Source organism: Carcharhinus amblyrhynchos, chromosome 5, assembly GCF_965287045.1.
Source record: "Carcharhinus amblyrhynchos chromosome 5, sCarAmb.v2.hapA, whole genome shotgun sequence".
Classification (NCBI taxonomy): domain Eukaryota; kingdom Metazoa; phylum Chordata; class Chondrichthyes; order Carcharhiniformes; family Carcharhinidae; genus Carcharhinus; species Carcharhinus amblyrhynchos.
In genome coordinates this window covers 106,635,185-106,658,383 of record NC_137328.1, presented here as the reverse complement: position 1 = coordinate 106,658,383, position 23,199 = coordinate 106,635,185, and the positions used below count along the sequence as shown (strand labels likewise).

General features: G+C 44.3%; 1 protein-coding gene across 1 annotated transcript in view; it reads right to left on the bottom strand.

Annotated features, from left to right (window-relative positions):
* Nucleotides 1–22,743, bottom strand: part of LOC145343555 (EF-hand calcium-binding domain-containing protein 6) — a 66,537-nt gene extending 43,794 nt beyond the window's left edge. Inside the window, exons 1-2 of the mRNA XM_080189802.1 lie at nucleotides 22,446–22,743; nucleotides 10,785–10,891 (exon numbers count right to left, since the gene is read on the bottom strand). Of these exons, the coding sequence (XP_080045928.1) occupies nucleotides 10,785–10,891; nucleotides 22,446–22,743 (405 nt within the window). The remainder of the gene's footprint in view (nucleotides 1–10,784; nucleotides 10,892–22,445) is intronic.
* Between the last annotated feature and the right edge of the window lie 456 nt (nucleotides 22,744–23,199).

Sequence of the window (23,199 nt, the reverse complement as noted above, 5' to 3'; positions counted from 1 at the left end):
GCTAACGGCCGTGAACAAATTCTGCAGAGAGTGACTAAATTGATTACTATTATTTATTCACCTTTGTTGCCATATACTGCAAAGCACAGTTATTAAAAACAGGAACAGCAACAACAACATCAGATAATATAGAAATCAGACTGACAAGTCTTCTGAAAGTTGCTATATTTCCAGCATTGATAACAAAATCAGGCAAAATCATTTCAAGTGTCAACAATTTCATTTGAAAGGATATTTGTGAATAGCAAGGCATGAACCAAATTTCTGTAGATTATACTGATAACCGTGCAACATACTGTAATTGCGAGTAAAGATCTTTTCAGGCTTAGAGGTAATAAGGCTATGTATCAAATTATAAACTTCAACTAAATTAAAAACCAGTCTTCTCTTCTCTAAAGATTGTAATCCAAGAATTCTTAAACACTTCACATTAAGTATTCCCCTCCTGCCCTCCATTTGCCCAGGGACACACCTTTGCACTCTCTCTATAAGCTGTATACCTCCCTGAAAGTGTATATTCCAAACTGTGGATGCATACACTTGATGTGGATGTACCAGCTGCTTACAGAGTTTAAGATAAACACTGACATCCTGACTCAAAAAGGATGCATTCAGCTCTTGTAAAACATTTTCCTGCACTATATTGCCTGAGCCACATGATTTGTAAATTTCAGGTTACTTGTGACAGTCACACCCAATCCTTTTCAATGGTTGAATGTATAAGGGCTAGGCCATCGATATTAGAACATAGAACATAGAACATTACAGCGCAGAACAGGCCCTTCGGCCCACGATGTTGCGCCGACCAGCTTTTTAAAAAAAAAACACTGACCCACTAATCTAAACCAATCCCTTTTCGTCCATAAACCTATCCATAGATCTCTTAAACGCCCCCAAACTAGGCACATTTACAACTGCAGCAGGCAGGGCATTCCAGTCCCTCACCACCCTCTGGGTAAAGAACCAACCCCTGACATCCGTCCTATAACTACCCCCCCCTTAATTTAAAGCCATGCCCCCTCATGCTAGCTTTCTCCATCCGAGGAAAAAGGCTATCACTATCCACCCTATCTAAACCTCTAATCATCTTATACGTTTCAATGAGATCCCCTCTTAGCCTCCTTCTTTCCAGCGAAAACAACCCCAAATCCCTCAGTCTCTCCTCATAGGACCTCCCCCGCATACCAGGCAACATCCTGGTAAACCTCCTCTGCACCCTCTCCAAAGCCTCCACGTCCTTCCTGTAATGTGGGGACCAGAACTACACACAGTACTCAAAGTGCGGCCGCACCAGAGTTGGATTGTTGTTGGTGAAATGGAGGACTGGACACATTGCCACATTAAAGGTAAATTACCATTCCTCGGAGACTGAACCATAGTAGAGAGTTCCCTCTGGAGAAGTACATTCAAGTGCCCTAGATCATTTTCTCTAACTTCCAAATAAATTTTAATGTCACCCATATATTTCAAAACTGTATTATGGTGAATCAGGCCTTCAATGTCATTAATATAAACCACAAATAAAAGGATCCTGATGACATTTCCTTGAGGGACTCCAGAAATTATAGATGGGATTTTACGGCCTCGCTTGAGTGTGACTGGAAATCCCCACTCGAAGTCAACATTCATTTAGAACATAAGAACATAAGAAATAGGACGAGGAGTAGGCCATCTAGCCCTTCGAGCCTGCCCTGCCATTCAATAAGATCATGGCTGATCTGTCGTGGCTCAGTTCCACTTTCCCGCTTTCTCCCCATAACCCTTAATCCCCTCTCTTATCAAAAACCCATCAACCCGCGTCTTAAATATATTTAGCGAGGCAGCCTCCACCACTTCAACGGACAGAGAATTCCAGAGATTCACCACCCTTTGAGTGAAGAAGTTCCTCCTCAACTCCGTTCTAAACCGCCCCCCCTTTATCTTGAGGCTGTGCCCTCTAGTCCTACTGTCCTTTCTGAGCGGGAAGAGCCTCTCCACCTCTATCCTATCCATCCCATTCATCATCTTATACGTCTCAATGAGATCTCCCCTCATTCTTCTAAACTCTAACGAGTACAAGCCTAGTTTATTCAGCCTCTCCTCATAGCTCAACCCCCTCAACTCCGGTATCAGCCTAATAAACCTCCTCTGCACTCCCTCCAAGGCCAAAATATCCTTGCGTGAGTGCGGCGACCAAAACTGCACACAGTACTCCAGCTGCGGCCTCACCAATGCCCTATACAGCTGCAGCAAGACCTCCCTACTTTTATATTCAATCCCCCTCGCTACGAAGGCTAGCATCCCATTAGCCTTCCTGACCACCTGCTGCACCTGCAGGCTGGGTTTTTGCGACTCATGTGCAAGGACCCCTAGGTCCCTCTGCACCGTCGCCTGCTGCAGTTTTTCGCCACGTAAGAAACAGTCCTTCCTACCATTATTCCTAACAAAGTGGACCACCTTGCACTTGCCAACATTAAATTCCATTTGCCATTTCCTGGCCCATTCGCCCAGCCTATCTAGATCCTTCTGCAGACTCTCCACACCCTCTGCACAATTTGCCGTTCCCCCAATCTTGGTGTCATCAGCAAATTTCGACACCATACACTCGGTTCCCTCCTCCAGATCATCTATATAAATGGTAAAAAGCTGAGGCCCCAGCACCGACCCCTGGGGCACTCCACTAGTCACCAACCGCCAATCCGAATAGCACCCATTGACCCCCACTCTCTGCCTCCTATTTGACAACCAATCCTCTATCCACGCTAACACCCTACCCCCAACTCCATGCCCCCTTACCTTCTGCAATAACCTCTTGTGAGGTACCTTGTCAAACGCCTTCTGAAAATCAAGAAAGACCACATCCACCGGCTCCCCTCTATCCACCGCCCGAGACACATCCTCATAGAACTCCAATAAATTTGTCAGACACAACTTCCCCGTAACGAAACCGTGCTGCGTCTGCTCTATCAAGCAATTCCCCTCAAGATGCCTCGCTATTTCCTCCCTGATGACGGATTCTAACATTTTACCTACAACAGACGTTAAACTAACCGGCCTATAATTCCCTGCCTTTTGCCTGGCACCCTTCTTAAACAACAGCGTAACATTAGCCGCTTTCCAATCTTCCGGCACTTCCCCAGAATCCAGCGACGTCTGGAAAATAACCACCAAGGCATCCACTATCACCTCCGCCATTTCTTTCAGAACCCTCGGATGCATTCCATCTGGTCCTGGGGACTTGTCCACAATCAGTCCCTCCAGTCTGTCGAGCACCACCTCTCTAGTAACAACAATGTCATTGAGACCCTCCAGTCCTACCACCTTTCCATCGCTAACACCCGGCAAATTATTCACGTCTTCCTCCGTGAAGACCGAAACAAAAAAGTTATTCAAGACCTCAGCCATTTCCCCATCCCCTACCACTAAGTCCCCCCTCTCATCCTCTAAGGGTCCAACGTTCACCCTAGCCAGCCTCTTCCTTTTTATATATTTATAAAAACTCTTGCTATCCTTTTTTATACTAAGCGCTAGCCCAGCTTCATAGTTTATCCTACCCTTCTTTATCAACTTCTTTGTCAATCTTTGTTGACATTTAAACCTCTCCCAATCCTCTTCTCACCCACTACTCTTAGCTACTCTAAACGCCTCCGCTTTTAATTTAACACTTTCCTTCACCTCCTTCGTTATCCACGGCTTATTACCTCTCCTCCTACAGTCCTTTTTAACCATCGGAATAAATTTCCACTGAGCACCAAGAAAGATCTCCTTAAAGATCCTCCACTGCTCCTCAGCAGACCTACCTTCCAACGCGCTCCCCCAGTCCACATTCGCCAATTCTTCTCTCATCCTACCGTACTCCCCTCTGTTCAAACAAAGGACGCGTGTCCGGGAACCCACTTTCTCCTCCTCCATCTGCACCAGAAACTCCACCATACAATGATCACTCTCCCCAAGAGGATCCTTCACCACAAGGTCCCTAATTCTACCCGCCTCATTACATAACACCAGATCCAAGATAGCTCGCTCCCTCGTCGGCTCCAACACACACTGTTCAAGGAAACTATCCCGGCAGCATTCCAAGAACTCCTCCTCGAGACCACCGCGTCCAACATGGGTCGACCAATCAATATGTAGATTGAAATCTCCCATAATTACGGCCGTTCCATTCCTGCACGCCGCACTTATTTGCGCGTTAACAGCCCGCCCCACCTCCAGATCATTATTCGGGGGCCTATAGACGACACCCACCAGCATCTTCCTCCCTTTGCTGTTCCTAATCTCCACCCACAACGATTCCATGTTCTGCTCTTTGGTTCCTATATCATCCCTTGCTACCACCCTGATGCTATCCTTAATCAGCAGAGCTATGCTCCCCCCCACCTTTTTCCTCCTGTCTATCCTTCCTAAACACTTGATACCCCTGGACATTCAGCTCCCAGTCCCTGTCACCTTGCAGCCACGTCTCTGTAATGGCCACCAGATCGTATCCATTTGTGCTGATCTGCGCCACCAGCTCATCCACTTTATTCCGAATGCTTCGTGCATTCAGATAAAGTGCCTTCATCCCAGCCTTCACCTGAACCCTATTTGCCAGAATGCCACCAACCATACTCACGCCCCCTACTCCCTTTATTATTGGGACATCCTCGGCCTCCTCCCTTACCTGTACCATCTCCTTAACTTTAGACCCCGTAATGTCACCTACCCTTGCACCCTCCCCCCCCTAATTAGTTTAAAGCCCTACCTACAGTCCTATTTACACGATTCGCCAGGACTCTGGTCCCAGCACGGTTCAGACCAACCCCATCCCACCCGAACAGGTCCCACCTACCCCAATACTGATGCCAATGCCCCATAAATTCAAACCCATTCCTCCCACACCAATCCCTGAGCCACCCATTCACTTCCTTAATCCTGTCAACCCTACGCCCGTCTGCACTCGGTTCAGACAGTAGCCCAGAGATAACCACCTTGTCGGTTCTGCTTTTTAATTCCATTCCCAGCTTTTCATACTCCCTCCCCAGATCCTCAGTTCGCATTTTGCCTACGTCGTTGGCACCCACATGTACCACAACGACCGGATTCTCACCCTCCCATTCCAGGTTCCTCTGCAGCCCAGATGCGACATCCCGGACCCGAGCACCAGGCAGACAACACACCCTTCTGTGCACTTTGTCATTGTGACAAAGGACAGTGTCAATACCCTTAACCCCACTAGAGATTACTGATTAGAATGCGAATCTTTACACCTAACCTGCTGTTCAAGTCCTAAAGTGGCCGACAATGTGAGTGGAAGGAGCACTGATCACAGGTTAAAGAGATGTGTATTGTCTCCAGACTGGTTAGGTGCAAAGATTCGCATTCTAATCAGTAATCTCTAAACTGTCTGTGCTTTATATGCTCTGTCTGAGGCCAGAACTCTCCATTCACCTGACGAAGAGGGAAACCTCGAAAGCTTGTGCGTTTACCATCAAATAAATCGGTTGGACTAAAACCTGGTGTTGTCAGACTTTTAACTATAGCAGTCCCACCTTCTAAAGATTCAAGTTACTGTGAGGTGCACAAACCCCCAGGGATGAAGCCAAACTGGTTGCTCCAATAAGACCATGCTCCTTCCAAAAATTCCAGATGGTCTCTACAGCACGAGATTCCATTAATTTTCCAATGTGGCAAGACAAGCTCATTAGCTGATAATTCTCAGTGTCCTTTCTGCTCCATTAAAAAAAAGAAACAACAGCAGATTTCCATTCTTTAAGGCCAGAATTTTTCAAACGCTTACCACTGCCAGTGAGAACTGAAATCTCCCTTCACTGCAGTGGGACCAGAGAATCCTAGTTGCAGACAAGGTTGCGAATTCCAGCCTAGATGTTTCTCCATCTTCCCAACAGCTTGTAAAGAGCAAAGTGGATGTAATAAAAGAAATCCCTCTCTTTTCTGAATATAGTAAAGTAATCCAGGAGATTCTTGCATCTGACTAGCCTTTGGTGAAGACCATTAGGAGTGAAGCTTATGGTCTCCAATCACTCACCTGTACATTGACAGACAACCAATCTAAATCTTCAACAGTGCAGACCAATGAATAAAATTCACTAAATATCTGAGCACATTATTGGGGATTATCCATGACTCTCTCAGTTATGTATCAAGGGATATGGAGCTAAGATGTGTAAAAGGAATTTAGGTAGAGATCAGGTTTGAAAAGCTGAACAGCCTACTCCTGTCCTACCTTCCTATATGTTAACAGTGGATTTCAGACAGAAGTGTGCTTGCTTCAAACACATTGGGCAAAAGTAATGGGGTTTCTTGCCTAATCACCAGATGAGTCAAGAGGGAACTCATCCCTGCCGATGTCAGCTGCCATGCAGCCATTGCCCAAAGGGGAAAAAACAGCCCCTTGATCGGTTAGCAACTGTATATTGGGATAATTTAACCCCTGGTTGTTCCCGGTTAACGGGCAGTAGTCATTGGCTGTTTGAAACAATTAGGAATGGGCAATAAATGCTGGCACAGCCAGAGATATTCACATTCCTCAAATAAATAAAAAATATCACAACTGGACATAACTTAAATTTAGCTGACAACATCAGGGACAAATGCTTTCCCACTGTTTGCTGTTTTCTCTGTTTGATCTTAGGAAAATGTTGGTCTTTCCGGTTAGGATCTGGCCCAGTTAGAACTGCTTTTTCTTTCTGGATGGCTGAAGATGGGACATCCGCCTCTCACTGAGAGGAAAGGTCATTTCCAATATGCCAATATGACTGGTCGGCAACTCCTTAGTCCCTGCAGTGCCCATGGGAGCGGTGACTGCTGTTTGGACTACAGACAGTCCCACTAGTCTAAGTGCCAGAGCTCAAAGGACTAAATAATTTGAGGTTTCAGAGTGTGGAATGGATGTGGAGATGGGGTGGATGAAGGGAGGAAAGACACGAGGATAGGAAAACAGGTAGAGGAGAGAGAGAAAGGAGGGGGCAGAGGTGTGGGAATCCTGGTAGCAAATCTAGGTGCCCAATCCACAATGGGAAGCAGCAATGGAGTCGTAACAATCACCCTCCGTTTCCCTGAGCAGGCCTTCCCCCTGCACTCCACAACTCCTCCCGCCAGCCTCAAAACTGTGACCATGTGGGTGTGGCAGGAGGACAGCCTGGCTCACAGTCAGCTACAGTTTCTGCAGAACATGCAAAGATGATAGCACACTATAGGGAATGTGTCATGGTAAATTCCCAAACAATACCATTTACCAGGTAGGACTCCATGCCAATTCCACACTTTACTGTCCACTCATGCCAAATCAAAAATTAGACACGGGTATTGAAGGAAATAGAATCAAGGCGGAGTTAAGATGCAGATTGATTGTAATACAATTGAACAAGGTTTGAGGGGCTGAATGGCTACTGCACATAATGTAATAGTATGTCACTGTATTACACACACATCTTTATCTCACCAAGGTCGTCAAATGCACTGTAGATGTGAAAAGCTTGACATACACACATCTTCTAAAGCTTTCAAAAATCATGCCAAACGATTGTAATGCAAGCCAGCTGTCTGGTGCATGGCCATTTGTTGAACCACACACCTTAGTTTTCAAATGTGGCACAAACTCCGAAGATGACTTGTTGTGGCTTTAAGTTATAAAGCGTTTATTACCAATGATAAGTAGATATATACAAACAGGGATCTGATAGAATTGAATACACTCCTACTCTCCACCACTCCCTGCCTCTAAATGAGCTTCCTCCCCAACCCAGAAAGCTTGCCCTTGCACCCGATTGTCTGGGTTTTCCACGCTGCCTCTCCATAGGGTCCGGCCCATCACACGGCCCTCAGGGATCGCCTCCTTAAAGGGGCCACACTACCGCATACATATCTGTCACTGCGTTTGTGCCTCCACAACTTACTTTATCCTAAGATCACTTACATCACTTAACCACAAGATGGCACAAGGTTCAAGGGGACTCATCCCAGCTGAAGGAAATCTCTGACTTGATTGGAGACCATCCTGGATGAACTGATGTATCAGAAGATGGAGCGAGTACACAATGGGAAAACAGTTTTCCTGCCACCAACCGAGTCCCATCTTATTCCTTTTGTCTGTTCCCCACCCCACCACCCCCGCCACCATCGCTCATCCATTCCCAACATTATAACTACATCAACTGCGAACACAAATGCTGTTTTAAAAGTGTGCCTGGGAGCCAGTATCCTGATGTTTATCTCGTCTATTTATGGTGGCTATGGAAAGCCTGCGAGCTCGACCTGTCCAGCAGATTCTCCAGATCGCCTGGTATATTTTCAGAGTGAGGTTGGTCAAAACGGCGGGTACATGTGTAATTGGAGTTTGTAAAATGAAAATGGAATGGGTATTTTTCAATTGGAGAAAGTTATGGGACCCAAAACATGAACCATTGCACGCTGCCCCGGTGCCAGCAAAAATAGGGAATTTAGTGCTCAGCCAAATCTCCATTCAGTGCAGCAGAACGGGAGAACCCCAGCTGCAGGCCAGGTCGGAGAATCTGACCCACATCCCCAATTATCGTTGTGAAAAACATTCTTTTTTATGCTAGCCTATTAAGAAATTCAGTAAGAAGTCTCACAACACCAGGCTAAAGTCCAACAGGTTTATTTGGAATCACACGCTTTCACAGCATTGCTCCTCCTTCGCTCGACTCATCGATTGACAGTTCCGACGCGCCACAGCGAAAAACCGCACTGACCTCCTCAGAAGACAAACACGGGACACGGCGGACTGAGTACCCTTCGTCGTCCAGTACTTCCCCAAAGCAGAGAAGCTACGACATCTTTTCCGGAGTCTTCAACATGTCATCGATGAAGATGAACATTTCACTAAGGCCATCCCCACATCTCGCCTTCAGATAACCGCACAACCTCAAACAGACCATTGTCCACAGCAAACTATCCAGCCTTCAGGAGAACAGTGACCACAACACCACACAACCCTGCCACAGCAACCTCTGCAAGACATGTCGGATCATCGACACGGATGCCATCATCTCACATGAGAACACCATCCACCAGGTACACGGTACATACTCATGCAACTCGGCCAACATTGTCTACCTGATACGCTGCAGGAAAGGATGTCCCGAGGCATGGCACCTTGGGGAGACCATGCAGATGTTACGACAACGGATGAATGAATACCGCTCAACAATCACCAGGCAAGAGTGCTCCCTTCCTGTTGGGGAACACTTCAGCGGTCACGGGCATTCAGCCTCTGATCTTTGGATAGGCATTCTCCAAGGCAGTCTTCACAGCACACGACAACGCAAAATCGCTGAGCAGAAACTGATAGCCAAGTTCCGTACACACGAGGGCGGCTTCAACCAGGATCTTGAGTTCATGTCACACTATCTGTAATCCCCATGACTTGCCTGGGCTTGCAAAATCTCACTAACTGTCCTGGCTGTAGACAATACACATCTCTTTAACCTGTGCTTAACCCTCTCTCCACCCATATTGTCTGTACCTTTAAGACTTGATTACCTATAAAGACTCATTTATCTTGTAAATTGAGATTTACATTATCTTGTCAATTGCATTTGCGTCTACATATGCCCTATTTGTGAATACAACTCACTTGATGAAGCCGCAGTGCTCCAAAAGCTTGTGCTACCAAATAAACCTGTTGGACTATAACCTGGTGTTGTGAGACTTCTTACTGTGCTTACCCCAGTCCAATGCCAGCATCTCCACATCAAGCCTACAAATGAACTGAGAACAAAAAAGGGCGACTCCACAATTATCCTTGCCAGGGAACACATCTCCAAAATCCTGGATGTGGAACCATAATATTTATGGGCTGAGATAATGGGCTGTTTGCCCAATATTGCCTGTGATTTAGAAAGGGGCTAATTTTCTTTTAAATTATGAAAGGTTCAGGTCATGATCCAGACTTGGCCTTCCAAGTGTGTTTCAATGATGTCAGCCAATAAATAGGCTGCTTTGTCTTTTCCATTCAGCATACAAGCTCGCCTGCGATTTCCCGCGCAACAAAATTCACTGACTGATAATCTCCTCCCACTGGACCATTTCCAATATGATTTCGGAGTCCTTCTGGATAATAAACAAAGGCTGTCCTAAATAGAATCCTTGGAACTGGCAGTGAAGGCTGGGATCCAGAGTATCCACCAGACAAATTCCAACTTTTCCATACATCTCGGCAAGACTTATAACAGGGGAGGCTCATCCAGAAGAAACCCCTACAGACATGGGGAGGATGTTTAAACTCCACACAGTCACCCAAGGCCAGAATTGAACTCGGGTCCCTGGCGCTGTAAGGCAGCAGTGTTAACCACTGTGCCACTCATAAACGGCACTTACTGGTGGATGTCCACCTATTTCAGATAGCAGACCCACGTAACATGGAAACTGCAGTCCTGTGATGTCAATAAGGCTTTGATTGCCATCTCACATTGGTACTGTGGAAATGCCACATAATAGGCTCAATAATTCTATGGGTGATGGAAGAGAAACAGCCTACCAGAGGAAGGAAGCACTGAATTATTTCTGTGGAACCCAAGGGAGCAGGATATATCATCTGGGCTGCTGGCAGTTCAGGACACCCAAACATCCACGATCGAGAACACCCTCCCTATCTCCTAACACCATAACTTACCTTGTTGGTTGGAGCTCTGGCCCAATTTTCAATTTTGAATCTAGCTAGCTGTGTTGGGACACCCTGCAGCTTACCTGCAGAATTTAAAGGAGGCCAGAGCCTCAAAAATGACAGAGGCGCCAGAGTGGGCGGGTGACCAGCTTGCTCAGTTACCCAAAAGTCAACATACCTCATCGATCTCAATCCTGAGCTGGGTCCCGGGGCGGGATCTGTTGCTTATCCTGCTGCTCTGGCTTATTCTGCTATCACTACGGCCTTCCAGATCTGCTCGCTGACCTGTAACAATAAGTTATAGGTAATTTATAAGTCTGGTCATATTGTATGAATTACATCAAATGCTAAGATAGTAAGATGATGAACTGAAATGGCAAACGACAGGAAGGTTTTGTGCTTTCATGACCACACTTCTCCCTTTGGTCTGCCATCATGTTCCAGTGAAGCCCGAATCAAACTGGTGGGAGAAATAGCAAATGCACTAGTGATAATTTACCAAAATTCACTGGACTCTGGGGTGGTTCCTGCAGATTGGAAAACAGCAAATGTGATGCCACTGTTTAAAAAAGGAGGTAGACAAAAGGCAGGTAACAATAGACCAGTTAGCTTAACTTCTATAGTAGGGAAAATGCTTGAAACTATCATCAAGGAAGAAATAGCGAGACATCTGGATATAAATTGTCCCATTGGTATGGCACAGCATGGGATCATGAAGGGCAGGTCATGTTTGACTAATTTGGTAGAATTCTTTGGGAACATTACATGCACGGTGGACAATGGGGAACCTGGGGATGTGATATATTTGGATTTCTAGAAGCATTTGACAAGGTGCCGCACCAAAGACTGCTACATAAGATAAAGGTGCACAGTGTTACGTGTAATATCATGGATAGAGGATTGGCTAACTAACAGAAAGCAAACAGTGGAGGTAAATGGGTGTTTTTCTAGTTTGTGATCAGTGACTAGTGGTGTGCCTCAGGGATCAGTGTTGGGACCACAATTGTTTACGATTTACATAGATGATTTGGAGTTGGGGACCTAGTATGTCAAAATTCACAGGTGACACTAACATGGATGGAACAGCAAAGTGTGCAGAGGACGCTGAAAGTCTACAAAGGGATATAGATAATCTAAGTGAGTGGGCGAGGGTCTGGCAGATGGAGTACAATGTTGGTAAATGTGAGGTCATCCATTTTGGTAGGAATAGCAGCAAAATTATTATTTAAATGATAAAAAATTGCAGCATGCTATTGTGCAGAGGGATCTGGGTGTCCTTGTGCAGAAATCGCAAAGAGTTGGTTTGCAGGTGCAGCAGGGAACTAAGAAGGCAAATGGAATTTCATCCTTCATTGCGAAAGGGATGGAGTTTAAAAACAGTGAGGTTATGTTGCAGCTGTATAAGGTGCTGGTGAGGCCACACCTGGAGTACTGTGTACAGTTTTGGTCTCCTTACTTGAGAAAGGATATACTGGCACTGGAGGGGGTGCAGAGGAGATTCACTAGGTTGATTCCGGAGTTGAGAGGGTTGGCTTATGAGGAGATACTGAGTAGACTGGGGCTATACTCATCAAAACACAGAAGAGTGAGGGGAGATCTTATAGAAACATATAAGATTATGAAGGGAATAGATAAGATAGAAGCAGGGAAGTTGTTTCCATGGGCAGGTAAAACTACAACTAGGGGACATAGCCTCAAAATAAGGGGAAGCAGATTTAGGACCGAGTTGAGGAGGAACTTCTTCACACAAGGGGTTGTGAATCTGTGGAATTCCCTGCCCAGTGAAGCAGTTGAAGCTACCTCATTGAATGTCTTTAAGGCAAGGATAGATAAATTTTCGAACAGTAAAGGAATTAAGGGTTATGGTGAGCGGGTGGGTAAGTGGAGCTGAGTCCACAACAAGTTCAGCCGTGATTTTATTGAATGGCGGAGCAGGCTCGAGGGGCCAGATGGTCTACTCCTGCTCCTAGTTCTTAAGTTCTTATAAATTGGCAGAGCTGCAGCTCATCTTCCAATTAGGCACTTTGCAGACCTCTAGACTTGACACTGAGTTCAACAACTTCAGACCATGAACTCTGTTCTCTATTTATACATATTGCTTTCCCAACTCCTTCCCCAACCAATCCCAACATCCCCACAAGGCCATTCTGTAACTTGTCTTTTATGTTTTGCTTTCACCGAGAGCTCTTGTGTTATTAACACATTCTGCTATCTGACCTTTATGATTAGTTGCACCTGCTTTAGTCTTTAACATTACTATTAACACTCCCTTTGACTTGTGTCCATGACATATTTGTCAAATCTCTCCTGACCTCCCATCTGTCCCTGACCTTCTATTTTGCTCCACCCTGTCACCCTCTCTTCACATTTCTACCTCCCTTCAGCTCCGAAGAAGAATCATGTTGGACTCATGGAAACTAGGAGCAGTAGGCCATTTGGCCCTTCAAGCCTGTTCCGCCATCCATTTTGATCACGGCTGAACATTGAATTCAATATCCTTATCCTCCTCCTTCTCCCCATATCCCCAATCACTTTAGCCCCCAGAACTATATTTAATTTCTTCTTGAAACCAGACAGCATTTTGCTTCAACTACATTCTGTGGTAATAAATTCCACAAATGCACCACCCTCTGGGTAAAGAAATTTCTCCTCACCTCAGTTCTGAAAGGTTTACCCCTTATCCTCAAACTATGACACCTAGTTCTGAACTCCCCCACCACTGGCAACATTCTTTCTGAATCTACCCTGTCTAATCCTGTTAGAATTTTATAACTTTCTATGAAATCCCCTCTCACTCTACCAAACTCGAGTGAATATAATCCAATGAATATAACGCTGACTCAAAACATTAATTGTTTTTCTCTCTCCACAGGTGCTGCCAGACCTGCTGAATTTTTGCAGCATTTTCTGCTTTTCTTTCAGATTTCCAGCATCTTCTGTATTTTGATTTTATTAGCACTGTTGTTGTTTGCTCGCCATTTAACCAATGAACTCCCACCCTCCTGTGACAGGATTTTGCATCCTCCTCTCTTTTATTTTCAGCTGTATTAAGATATATCTTTTAGTGTCCAGTTCTGATGAAGGGTACATGCCCTCTCCCTACCCTGCCCTAAAAAAAAATTGATTTGGGCTTTCTACATCTTCTGTATTTCCAAAATATTCAGTTTTACTTCAGATTTCTGACTTTTGCCATTTTCCTAACTGCCCATTACATTCTGATTGGCTGCCAACTTTTCACGCCGACTTTTTGCAGTTCAGGATTTCCCTCAAAGCTTCTGGTAACCAAAGGTTTCAGTAAGTAGATTGTCTCAGTCAGTTAAAACCTGCACTCTTACCCAGGCTACATGAGAGAGAAGATTCCCCAGTTTAACAATTACCGGCCAACTGTACAGTTAACCATTTGCGATCAAATTGGATTCCCACCTTCAATAGTCAGAAATTGCTACAACATTATACCAATGTGTACAGTCAAAATTAACAGTCAAATTTCATGGAACCCCTACAGTGCAGAAGGAGGCCATCTGGCCCATCGAGTCTGCATCAGCTTTCTGACTGAGTATTTTACCCAGGCCCTTCACTTTGTCCTATCCCTGTTAACCTGCATATTTACCATGACTAATCCACCTAACCTACACATTTTGGGACACTAACAGGCAAATTAGCATGGCGAATAGGCTGCATGTCTTTCGGACTGTGGGAGGAGATGGAGCACCCAGAGGAAACTCACACAGGAAGAATGTGCAGTTACCCAAGGCCGGAATTGAACCCAGGTCCCTGGCACTATGAGGCAGCAGTGCTAGCCACTGTGGCACCATGCTGCAGGTTAAGTAATATGTAGACATAAAAATAATCAGGAAGATACCAAAAAAACAATCAAAACAGAGTTCAATCTGCAAGTAGTGACGATGCCCTTTTACAACATGTTCCTTACAAAGGGGGATTAAATGATAACAGACTATTAGATGGATCAGTCTTTCATAGGCTGCCTGGTGCAATATTATGCAAGGATTTTACAAATTTCCAATGCAGAATTCATATCTAACCTGAACTAGCCAGAGGTAACACCTACATTTTCAAAAGATGAGCTAATCAAGTTTGAAACAGTATAAAAATAAAAACATCCCAACTGAAAATTCAGAGATATTGAAATTTTCATCAAGGTTTCTCAAAATGAAAGTGCCAAATGTATAGTCAATTACTTCAACTCTCAACTGAGGAGAAATACCTTGCTAAACATCTGGCAGCTACTTGGGAAATTGAAAGCAGCTCTATATTTTAGATTTTGATGGATATTCTAAAATATTTTGCTGTACTATTGTAGAAGTTGAACCTTTGGATTCTATATTAGGAATAAAATCATATTTTCCATCTTCCTTCATCTTTCATGTTCCAATATACTCAGCAACTTAAAATGTATTACATGTTTGGTTCTTTAATTTTTTTTTAAGAAGTTAGTCAGAAGTGGGGCTGGTACCTTTGCCCTCTTATTATAGGTCAACCTGGTATAAAATGTGTTCTTAAGATCTCACCCTGGTCTGTGAAGGAATCCACTGATACATTCAGGTGCAGTTAGACTATACCTGCCTAAAGAGATGAGGTAGAAGTCTCCGAGAGTAGTTCCTTCATAAATATAACCCCAAGCAGTATTCTGTATACCACTCCAAGGGCCCCTCTCTGCATGCTCCTAAATGGGAAGATACAATATTGAAGGGAGCCTCTGGACTCTTATAGTATCCAGGATACTTATAGCCTAGCTGATCCTTATTAAATATAGCTATCTGGAAAAAGGTAATATTCTTTGCTGATTTATTTCCTTGATAGAGAGATAGCTCAGCTTTTTAACTCCAAAAAAGTGTTTGTGAGAGCTAGCTACTTTAAACTTGAACAAATGTAATGATCAGAGAAGTGCTTCTGATCGAAATAGCCCCAGTAAGGGTTAAGGTTATAATCCACTTCAATTTCTTAGTTATTACAGAATCCTATACTTCTATTTGTGTCTAAAATGCATATTTTAGATTTCTAAGTTTAGAAGGAGTTTTGTTACTGGCAGTGTACTAAGACCCAGATTTAATATTGGGGTTCAGAAATTTCCTTTAAAGCTTATTTTAAATCCTAGCCAAGGTTAGGTCCTGATATAATGGCAACCCATGTTGGAGTTGGCTTTGTCTTCCCCTTGGGGGAACTTGTTTCACAGAGTAAATAATGCTATCCAGATACTTGCTTGAGATCAGGATAATTGGCTTTGAGATAGAAGGTTTTTTTTTAGTATTCATTCGTGGGCATTGCTGGCTGGGTCAGCATTTATTGTCCATCCCTAGTTGCCTGAAGACAGTTGAGAGTCAACCACATTGCTGTGGCTCTGGAGTCACATGTAGGTCAGACGAGGTAAGGATGGCAGATTTCCTTCCCTAAAGGACATGAGTGAACCAGATGGGTTTTTCCATCAATCAGCAATGGTTTTATGGTCATCAGCAGATTCTTAATTCCAAATATTTTTTATTGAATTCAGATTCCACCATCTGCTGAGGTGGGATTTGAACTCGGGTCCCCAAAACATTAGCTGCCTTTCTGGATTAATAATCTAGCAATAATACCACAGGGCCATTGCCTCCCCTTGATGTATGCTGTAATGGATCCTGCAGTTATAAAAAATAAATGGACTGATTTTGGGAACCTGATTTATCAATTATCATTAGGGGAGTTACACAATGTCACATAGAATTGATTGACTTTTATTAGATTCCAATACTGCCTATGGTATTACAACCACCCCAGAAGTGGGACTGGTACCTTTGCCCTCTTATTATAGGTCAACCTGGTATAAAATGTTTTCTTAAGATCTCACCCTGGTCTGTGAAGGAATCCACTGATATATTCAGGTGCAGTTAGACCATGCCTGCCTAAAGAGATGAGATAGAAGTCTCCAAGAGTAACTCCTTCATAAATACTACCCTTATCTATGGTATCATCCAAATCAATGCGGCAAGATGGCTATGGAGCCTCACTGTCTTGATACAGGCTAGCACAATCTCAGCAAACAATGGCCTATTTAGTATCACAAAGAGAAGTTGGAACTTCTCAATATGATTACAGATTCAGAGAAACACGGTGTCCTAATAAAAATGCCTCTAGAACTATTTCACCTTTGTTTGGCATTCCTAAACCTGATGGTAGATGGAGGTTGATGGTTAATTATACATCAATGAAATAGGTTTCAGAGCCACGTACTGCTGAACAGCTAAATTCCACTGGTATAAAAAGGGAAAAATATAAATCTTGTATTGATTTAGCAAATGGCTTTGACAAATTAAAGAAACTAATTGGCAAAAAACAGCAATGACTACACCCGACGGAGTTCAGTATTGCTGGACTAGATTGCCCCAAGCAGAACAAATTAGTCCCATTCTTTTTTCTGCTCATGTTATAAGACTTTTAAAAGATTTGACAAATGTTAATTCTTATGTAAACAATGTTTTTATTTCACACAAAGAAGTGGCACAGAGGTTAGCCAGGGACCAAGGTTCAATGCCCAGATCAGGTCACTGTCTGTGTAAAGTACATTCTCCCCATGTTTGCGTGGGTTTCCTTTGGGTGCTGTGGTTCCCTCCCACAGTCTGAAAGATGTGTTAATTAGGTGCATTGGCCATGCTAAATTCTCCCTCAGTGTACCCAAACACCCAGAGTGTACCCAGACTGTGGCGACTAGGGGATTTTCACAGTAACTTCATTGCAGTGTTAATGTAAGCCTACTTGTGACACTGATAAACAAACTTATACTTAAGTTTAATAAACTTAAACTTAAAGATCTCCATAACCATCTGAATGTTGTTGACATGGTTTAACCTGGCTCATTGTTGTTGGACATCTGACGGATGTTATAAAGTGCCAGTTGGTTAGGGAGGAAGTAGATTTTCTGGGTTTCCATTAGTCGGGAACGCAGGGCATTACCTCATTCCTATAAAAAGAACCTGGTCACAGTTCAACACTCTAAAACTCTGCAAATTCTGCAGGCGAGTTTAGGACTCCTTTACACCAACCTTTGCTGAGTTCTCAGCCTCTGTGTGTTCGAGTGGGTAGGATAACTAAAGACCAATTCACTTCTTTCCCCAGATCATTGCTTAGAGTTACAGCCACTGTATCATGATCTATAGAAGGCTGTAGACATGGAACAAAGGGACCTGCAGGTTTCGCTCAATAATCATGTTAGGCCCTTCCTTAAACTAACAGTTGCTGTTTTTTAACAATGAGGATCACACTCTTCCTGTTCAGTTCCATTCTTCTAATTTTCCCGATGTTGAAAGATGGTACAATAAAAAAGAGTTGTGACTATGATTGTCCAGTGCCTCATTCAGGCACCAAATCTTCAAGTGGTGCGCCCTATTACCATCAGCACTGATAAGATCCATTTTGTGATAACCTCTGATGAGAAGAGAGCTACTCAAATCCAATACAACAAATGGACTCCATTTCTGGATGTAAGTCATGTACTTAGAACACCTTGCTGTTATGAAGGATGATAATACAGAGGAGGGACTTAAACAAGTGCCTCTGAGAGCATTTGTAGAATACCAACAAGTTACTTACACTGATGAGTTATGAATAGTGTCTAAAAAAGGGTCAATCCCAACAAGCCTCAGTTGGGATGAGTTGTAGTAGGGACCTTCAGAGACTCCTATTATTTTTACCTGGAAGAATTTAAAAAAAATTATTTTTCTAATTAGTTCATGGGATATGGGCGTTGCTTGGTAGGCCAGCATTTATTGCCCATCTTTAATTGCCCTTGAGTAGATGGTGGCAAGCTGGCTTCTTGAACAGCTGCAGTCTATGCGGTGTAGATACACTAACAGTACAGTTAGGGAGGGGGTTCCAGGATTTTGGCCCTGTGACAGTGAAATAATGGCAATGTATTTCCCGGTCAGGATGATGAGTGGCTTGATGAGGAACTTCCGGGTGGTTCTCATGTATCTGCTGCTCTTGTCCTTCTAGATGGTAGTGGTTGTGGGTTTGGAAGGTGCAATCTAAGGATCTTTGTTGAGTTCCTGCAGTGGATTGTGTAGATGGTATACAGTGCCGCTACTGAGCGTCAGCTGTGGAGGCAGTGAATGTTTATGGATGGGGCTGCTTTGTTCTTTGCATATAAGATGATGAATGGGATGGATAGGATAGAGGTGGAGAGACTCTTCCCGCTCAGAAAGGACAGTAGGACTAGGGGGCACAGCCTCAAGATAAAGGGGGGGCGGTTTAGAACGGAGTTGAGGAAGAACTTTTTCACTCAAAGGGTGGTGAATCTCTGGAATTCTCTGCCCGTTGAAGTGGTGGAGGCTACTTTGCTAAATATTTTTAAGACGCGGGTTGATGGGTTTCTGATAAGAGAGGGGATTAAGGGTTATGGGGAGAGGGCGAGAATGTGGAACTGAGCCACGACAGATCAGCCATGATCTTATTGAATGGCAGGGCAGGCTCGAAGGGCTAGATGGCCTACTCCTGCTCCTATTTCTTATGTTTTTATGTTCTTATGTTCTGGATAGTATCAAGCTTCTTGAGTGTCATTGGAGCTGCATCCATTCAACCAAAGGGAAGATATTTCATTACGCTCCTGACTTGTGCCTTGTACATTTTGGAAAGGATTTGTGGAATCAGGGTTCCTCATCTCTGACCAACGTTGGTAGCCATAGTATTAACATAGCTGGTTCAGTTCAGTTTCTGATCAATGGTAACCTGCAGGATGTCCATAATAGAGGATTCAGCAATGATGACAGAAACATAGAAACCAGAAGCAGGAGTAGGCTATGCGATCCTTTGAGCCTGCTCTGCCATTCATCATGATCATGGCTGATCATCGGTCAATATTCTGATTCCCCCCTTCCTCCCATACCTCTTGATCTCTTTAGCCCCAAGAGCTATATCTAATTTCTTCTCAAAATCAGGCAATGCTTTAGCTTCAACTACATTCGATGGTAGTGAATTCCACAGAATTACCATCCTCTGAGTGAAGAAATTTCTCCTCACCTGTTAGAATTTTATAAGTTTCTATGCGATCCCCTCTCCCTCTTCTAAACTCAAGTGAATGTAATCCTAACTGACTTAGTCTCTCCTCATATGACAGACCTGTCATTCAGGAATCGGCCTGCTAAACCTTCGCTGCACTCACTTTATAGCAAGGACATCCTTCCTCAGATAAGGACACCAAAACTGCACACAATACTCCAGCTGTGGCCTCATCAAAATAATATACAATTGCAGCAAAACATCCCTATACTCAATTGTATATTGTGTTGGTGAGGCCACATCTTGAGTATTGTGTGCAGTTTTGGTGTCCTTATCTGAAGAACATATCATTTGCCTTCTTTGCTGCCTGCTGTGCCTGTGTTCTTACTTTCAGCGACTGATACACGAGGACACCAAGGTCTCATTGAGTATCCACAAGAAAGGTCCTGTCATCACTCTGCCTGCCACAGACACATTTACCCATGACATGCTGGTGAGCCTGACTTCTGAGCGCTCAGGTGCCATTTTGGAAGGATGCCCTGATCTGTCAATGCACTGGGAGACCCTCTCTCTCTCCCCCCATGGGCACTGGGACTCCACCCCATTGCGATTATGTTCCCTACCCCCTCCCTGACACTGGTTGCTGAAGGCTGAGCCCATCCGATGGGTCCCCTGTCTGACCCTGGACATGTCCTCTGCTCCCCATCAGGACCACCGGCACACCCCTGTATCAGGACATAGTATGACTCCACCATTAAGATTGCCTTCATGATCCACTCCTGTAAGACACCCTGCCCCATGTGGCTCCAACTCACGCCCCATCCCCTTAGCATTTGCCCTGGCACACCAGCAATACCCATCTTGCCAGGCTGTCTGGTGGTCACTGCTTGGCACCGCTAATGTGTCAATGGGCACTGTCGATGTGCAAGGTGGGCCCCACTATATTTGTACAACTATGTGGCACAGTAGTTGCACTGCTGCCTCACAGTGCCAGGGACCCGGGTTTGGATCCCCAGTTTGCGTCACTGTCTGTGCAGAATCTGCACATTCTCCCTGTGTCTGCGTGGTTTCTTCAAGGTGCTCCGGTTTCCTCCCACAGTCCAAAAGACATACTGGTTAGCTGCACTGACCATACTAAATTCTCTGTCAGTATACCCGAACAGGCGTCAGTGTGGCGACTCGGAGATTTTCACAGTAACTTCAAAACAGTTTTAATGTAAGCTTACTTGTGTCACTAATAAATAAACTTTACTTTATATCTCTGTGTGTCTCTATAACTATCTCTGTCACTGTGTGTGTGTCTCTCTCTGTATAATTATCTCTGTCACTGTATCTGTGTGTGTGTGTATAACTATCACTGTCACTGTAGCTGTGTGTGTATGTATGTGTGTGCGTGTAACTATCTCTGTCACTGTATTTGTGTGTGTGTGTAACTGTCACTATATTGTGTGTGAATGTAACTATTTGTCACTATATCTGTGTGCATATGTGTCTATCTCTGTCACTATCTATCTGTGTAACTATCTCTGTCACTACATCTGTCTGTGTGTGTTATATTTCTGTCACTGTGTGTGTGTATAACTATCTCTGTCACTGTCCATATGCGTGTGTGAGTTTGTGTGTATTACTATCTCTGTCACTGTGTGCGTGTGTGTGTGTGTGTATCACTGTCAGTCACTGTGTCTGTGCATATCACTATCTCTGTCACTGTAACTGTGTGTGTTTGTATAACTCTCTGTCACTGTGTCTGTGTGTGTATAACGATCTGTCACTATCTGTATGTAACTGTGTCTGTCACTGTGTCTGTGTACAACTATCTCTGTCACTGTATCTGTGTGTGTGTAACTATCTCTGTTGCTGTATTGGTGTCTATGTGCGCGCAACTACTATCACTGTATCTGTCTGTGTGTATAACCATCTCCGTCACTGTGTCTGTGTGTGTATATAACTATCTCTGTCACTGTGTCTGTGTGTAACTATCTCTGTCACTGTATCTGTGTGTATAACTATCGCTGTCACTGTATCTGTGTGTGTGTATGTGTGTATCTATCTCTGTCGCTGTATTGATGTGTGTATAACTATTTGTCACTGTATTTGCATGTAACTATCTCTGACACTGTGCCTGTGTGTGTGTGTGTATCATTATCTCTGTCAGTGTGTGTGTATCACTATCTCTTCACTGTGTCTGCTTGTGTGTATAACTATCTCTGTCACTGTGCATGTATGTGTGTGTGTGTATCACTATCTCTGTCACTGTGAGTGCGTGTATTTAGCTGTCTCTGTCACTGCATCTGTTTGTGTGTATCACTATCTCTGTCGCTGTATCTGTGTGTATAACTATCTCTGTTACTGTATCTGAATGTGCGTGTATCACTATCTCTATCACTGTATTTCTCTCTGTGTGTATAACTATCTCTGTCACTGTATCTGTGTGTGTGTATCACTATCTCTATCACTGTATCTCTGTGTGTGCATAACTATCTCTGTCACTGTACCTGTGTGTGTATCACTATCTCTATCACTGTATCTCTCTGTGTGTGTACAACTATCTGTCACTGTATCTGTGTGTGTGTGTATCACTATCTCTATCACTGTATCTCTCTGTGTATGTATAACTATCTGTCACTATCTGTGTGTGTGTATCACTATCTCTGTCACTGTATCTGTGTGTGTGTGTATCACTATCTCTGTCACTGTATCTGTGTGTTTGTATAACTATCTCTGTCACTGTATCTGTGTGTGTTTGTATAACTATCTCTGTCACTGTATCTGTGCGTGTGTGTATCACTATCTCTGATATTTCCCTCGCAGAGCTGTAATCCTGAGGCTCCGGTTATATTCCGAGACTTACCAAAGATGGGCAGCCGGGGTTTGTCAGGGTCAGCCCCGAATGTCACCTCCACGCCCTCGGGAATGTGGTGCAGCGACCCCCGGGACCCTCGCGGAGCCTCCAGCTCCTTGCGGCGGCCGCTATTCCGGTCACTGGGCGCCGGCAGGGGCGGATCGGCCAGCGGCTTGTCGCTGGCCCTGGAGAAGCCCCGGACACTGATCGTGTCTGGGTCCCCGAGGCGGGAGAGCGGATGCTGGACATACTGCAGCCGGGGAGAGGTATGGCTCAGAGCTCGAGGTACTCCACCTAAAGTTGCCATTCTCAGCCCGGAAGACAAATAAATCCAAAGTATTTAACTTTAACACCCAAATAAGTGTAACCAGACTGGGCCAACTTTTTCCCAGAGTTAGCGACTCAAAATTTGTGCCTCTGGATCAACAAGCAGGCGTTGCCAGCGGCAACGGTGTAAGCCCAAATCCTATTCATTCAATTGCTTCTGTATTCAAAACGCAGGAGGGAGTAGGACACAGGCAGTGCCACACACATGGAAACTCTGATAATGAACTACTGACAATACCATTTTTACAGCGGCACTAACAGTCTGTGCCTTATTATTGCAGTGTAGGCGGGCTTGAGGTTTATTTAAGCCTTGAATAAGCAACCAGCTGGTCGAATAACCCCAAATTCAATGGGCAGGACTGACGGAGTGAATAGTACCTGCCTTAAGAGACACAGGCAGATTAATAATGCTGAGATTTGATTTGATTTATTATTG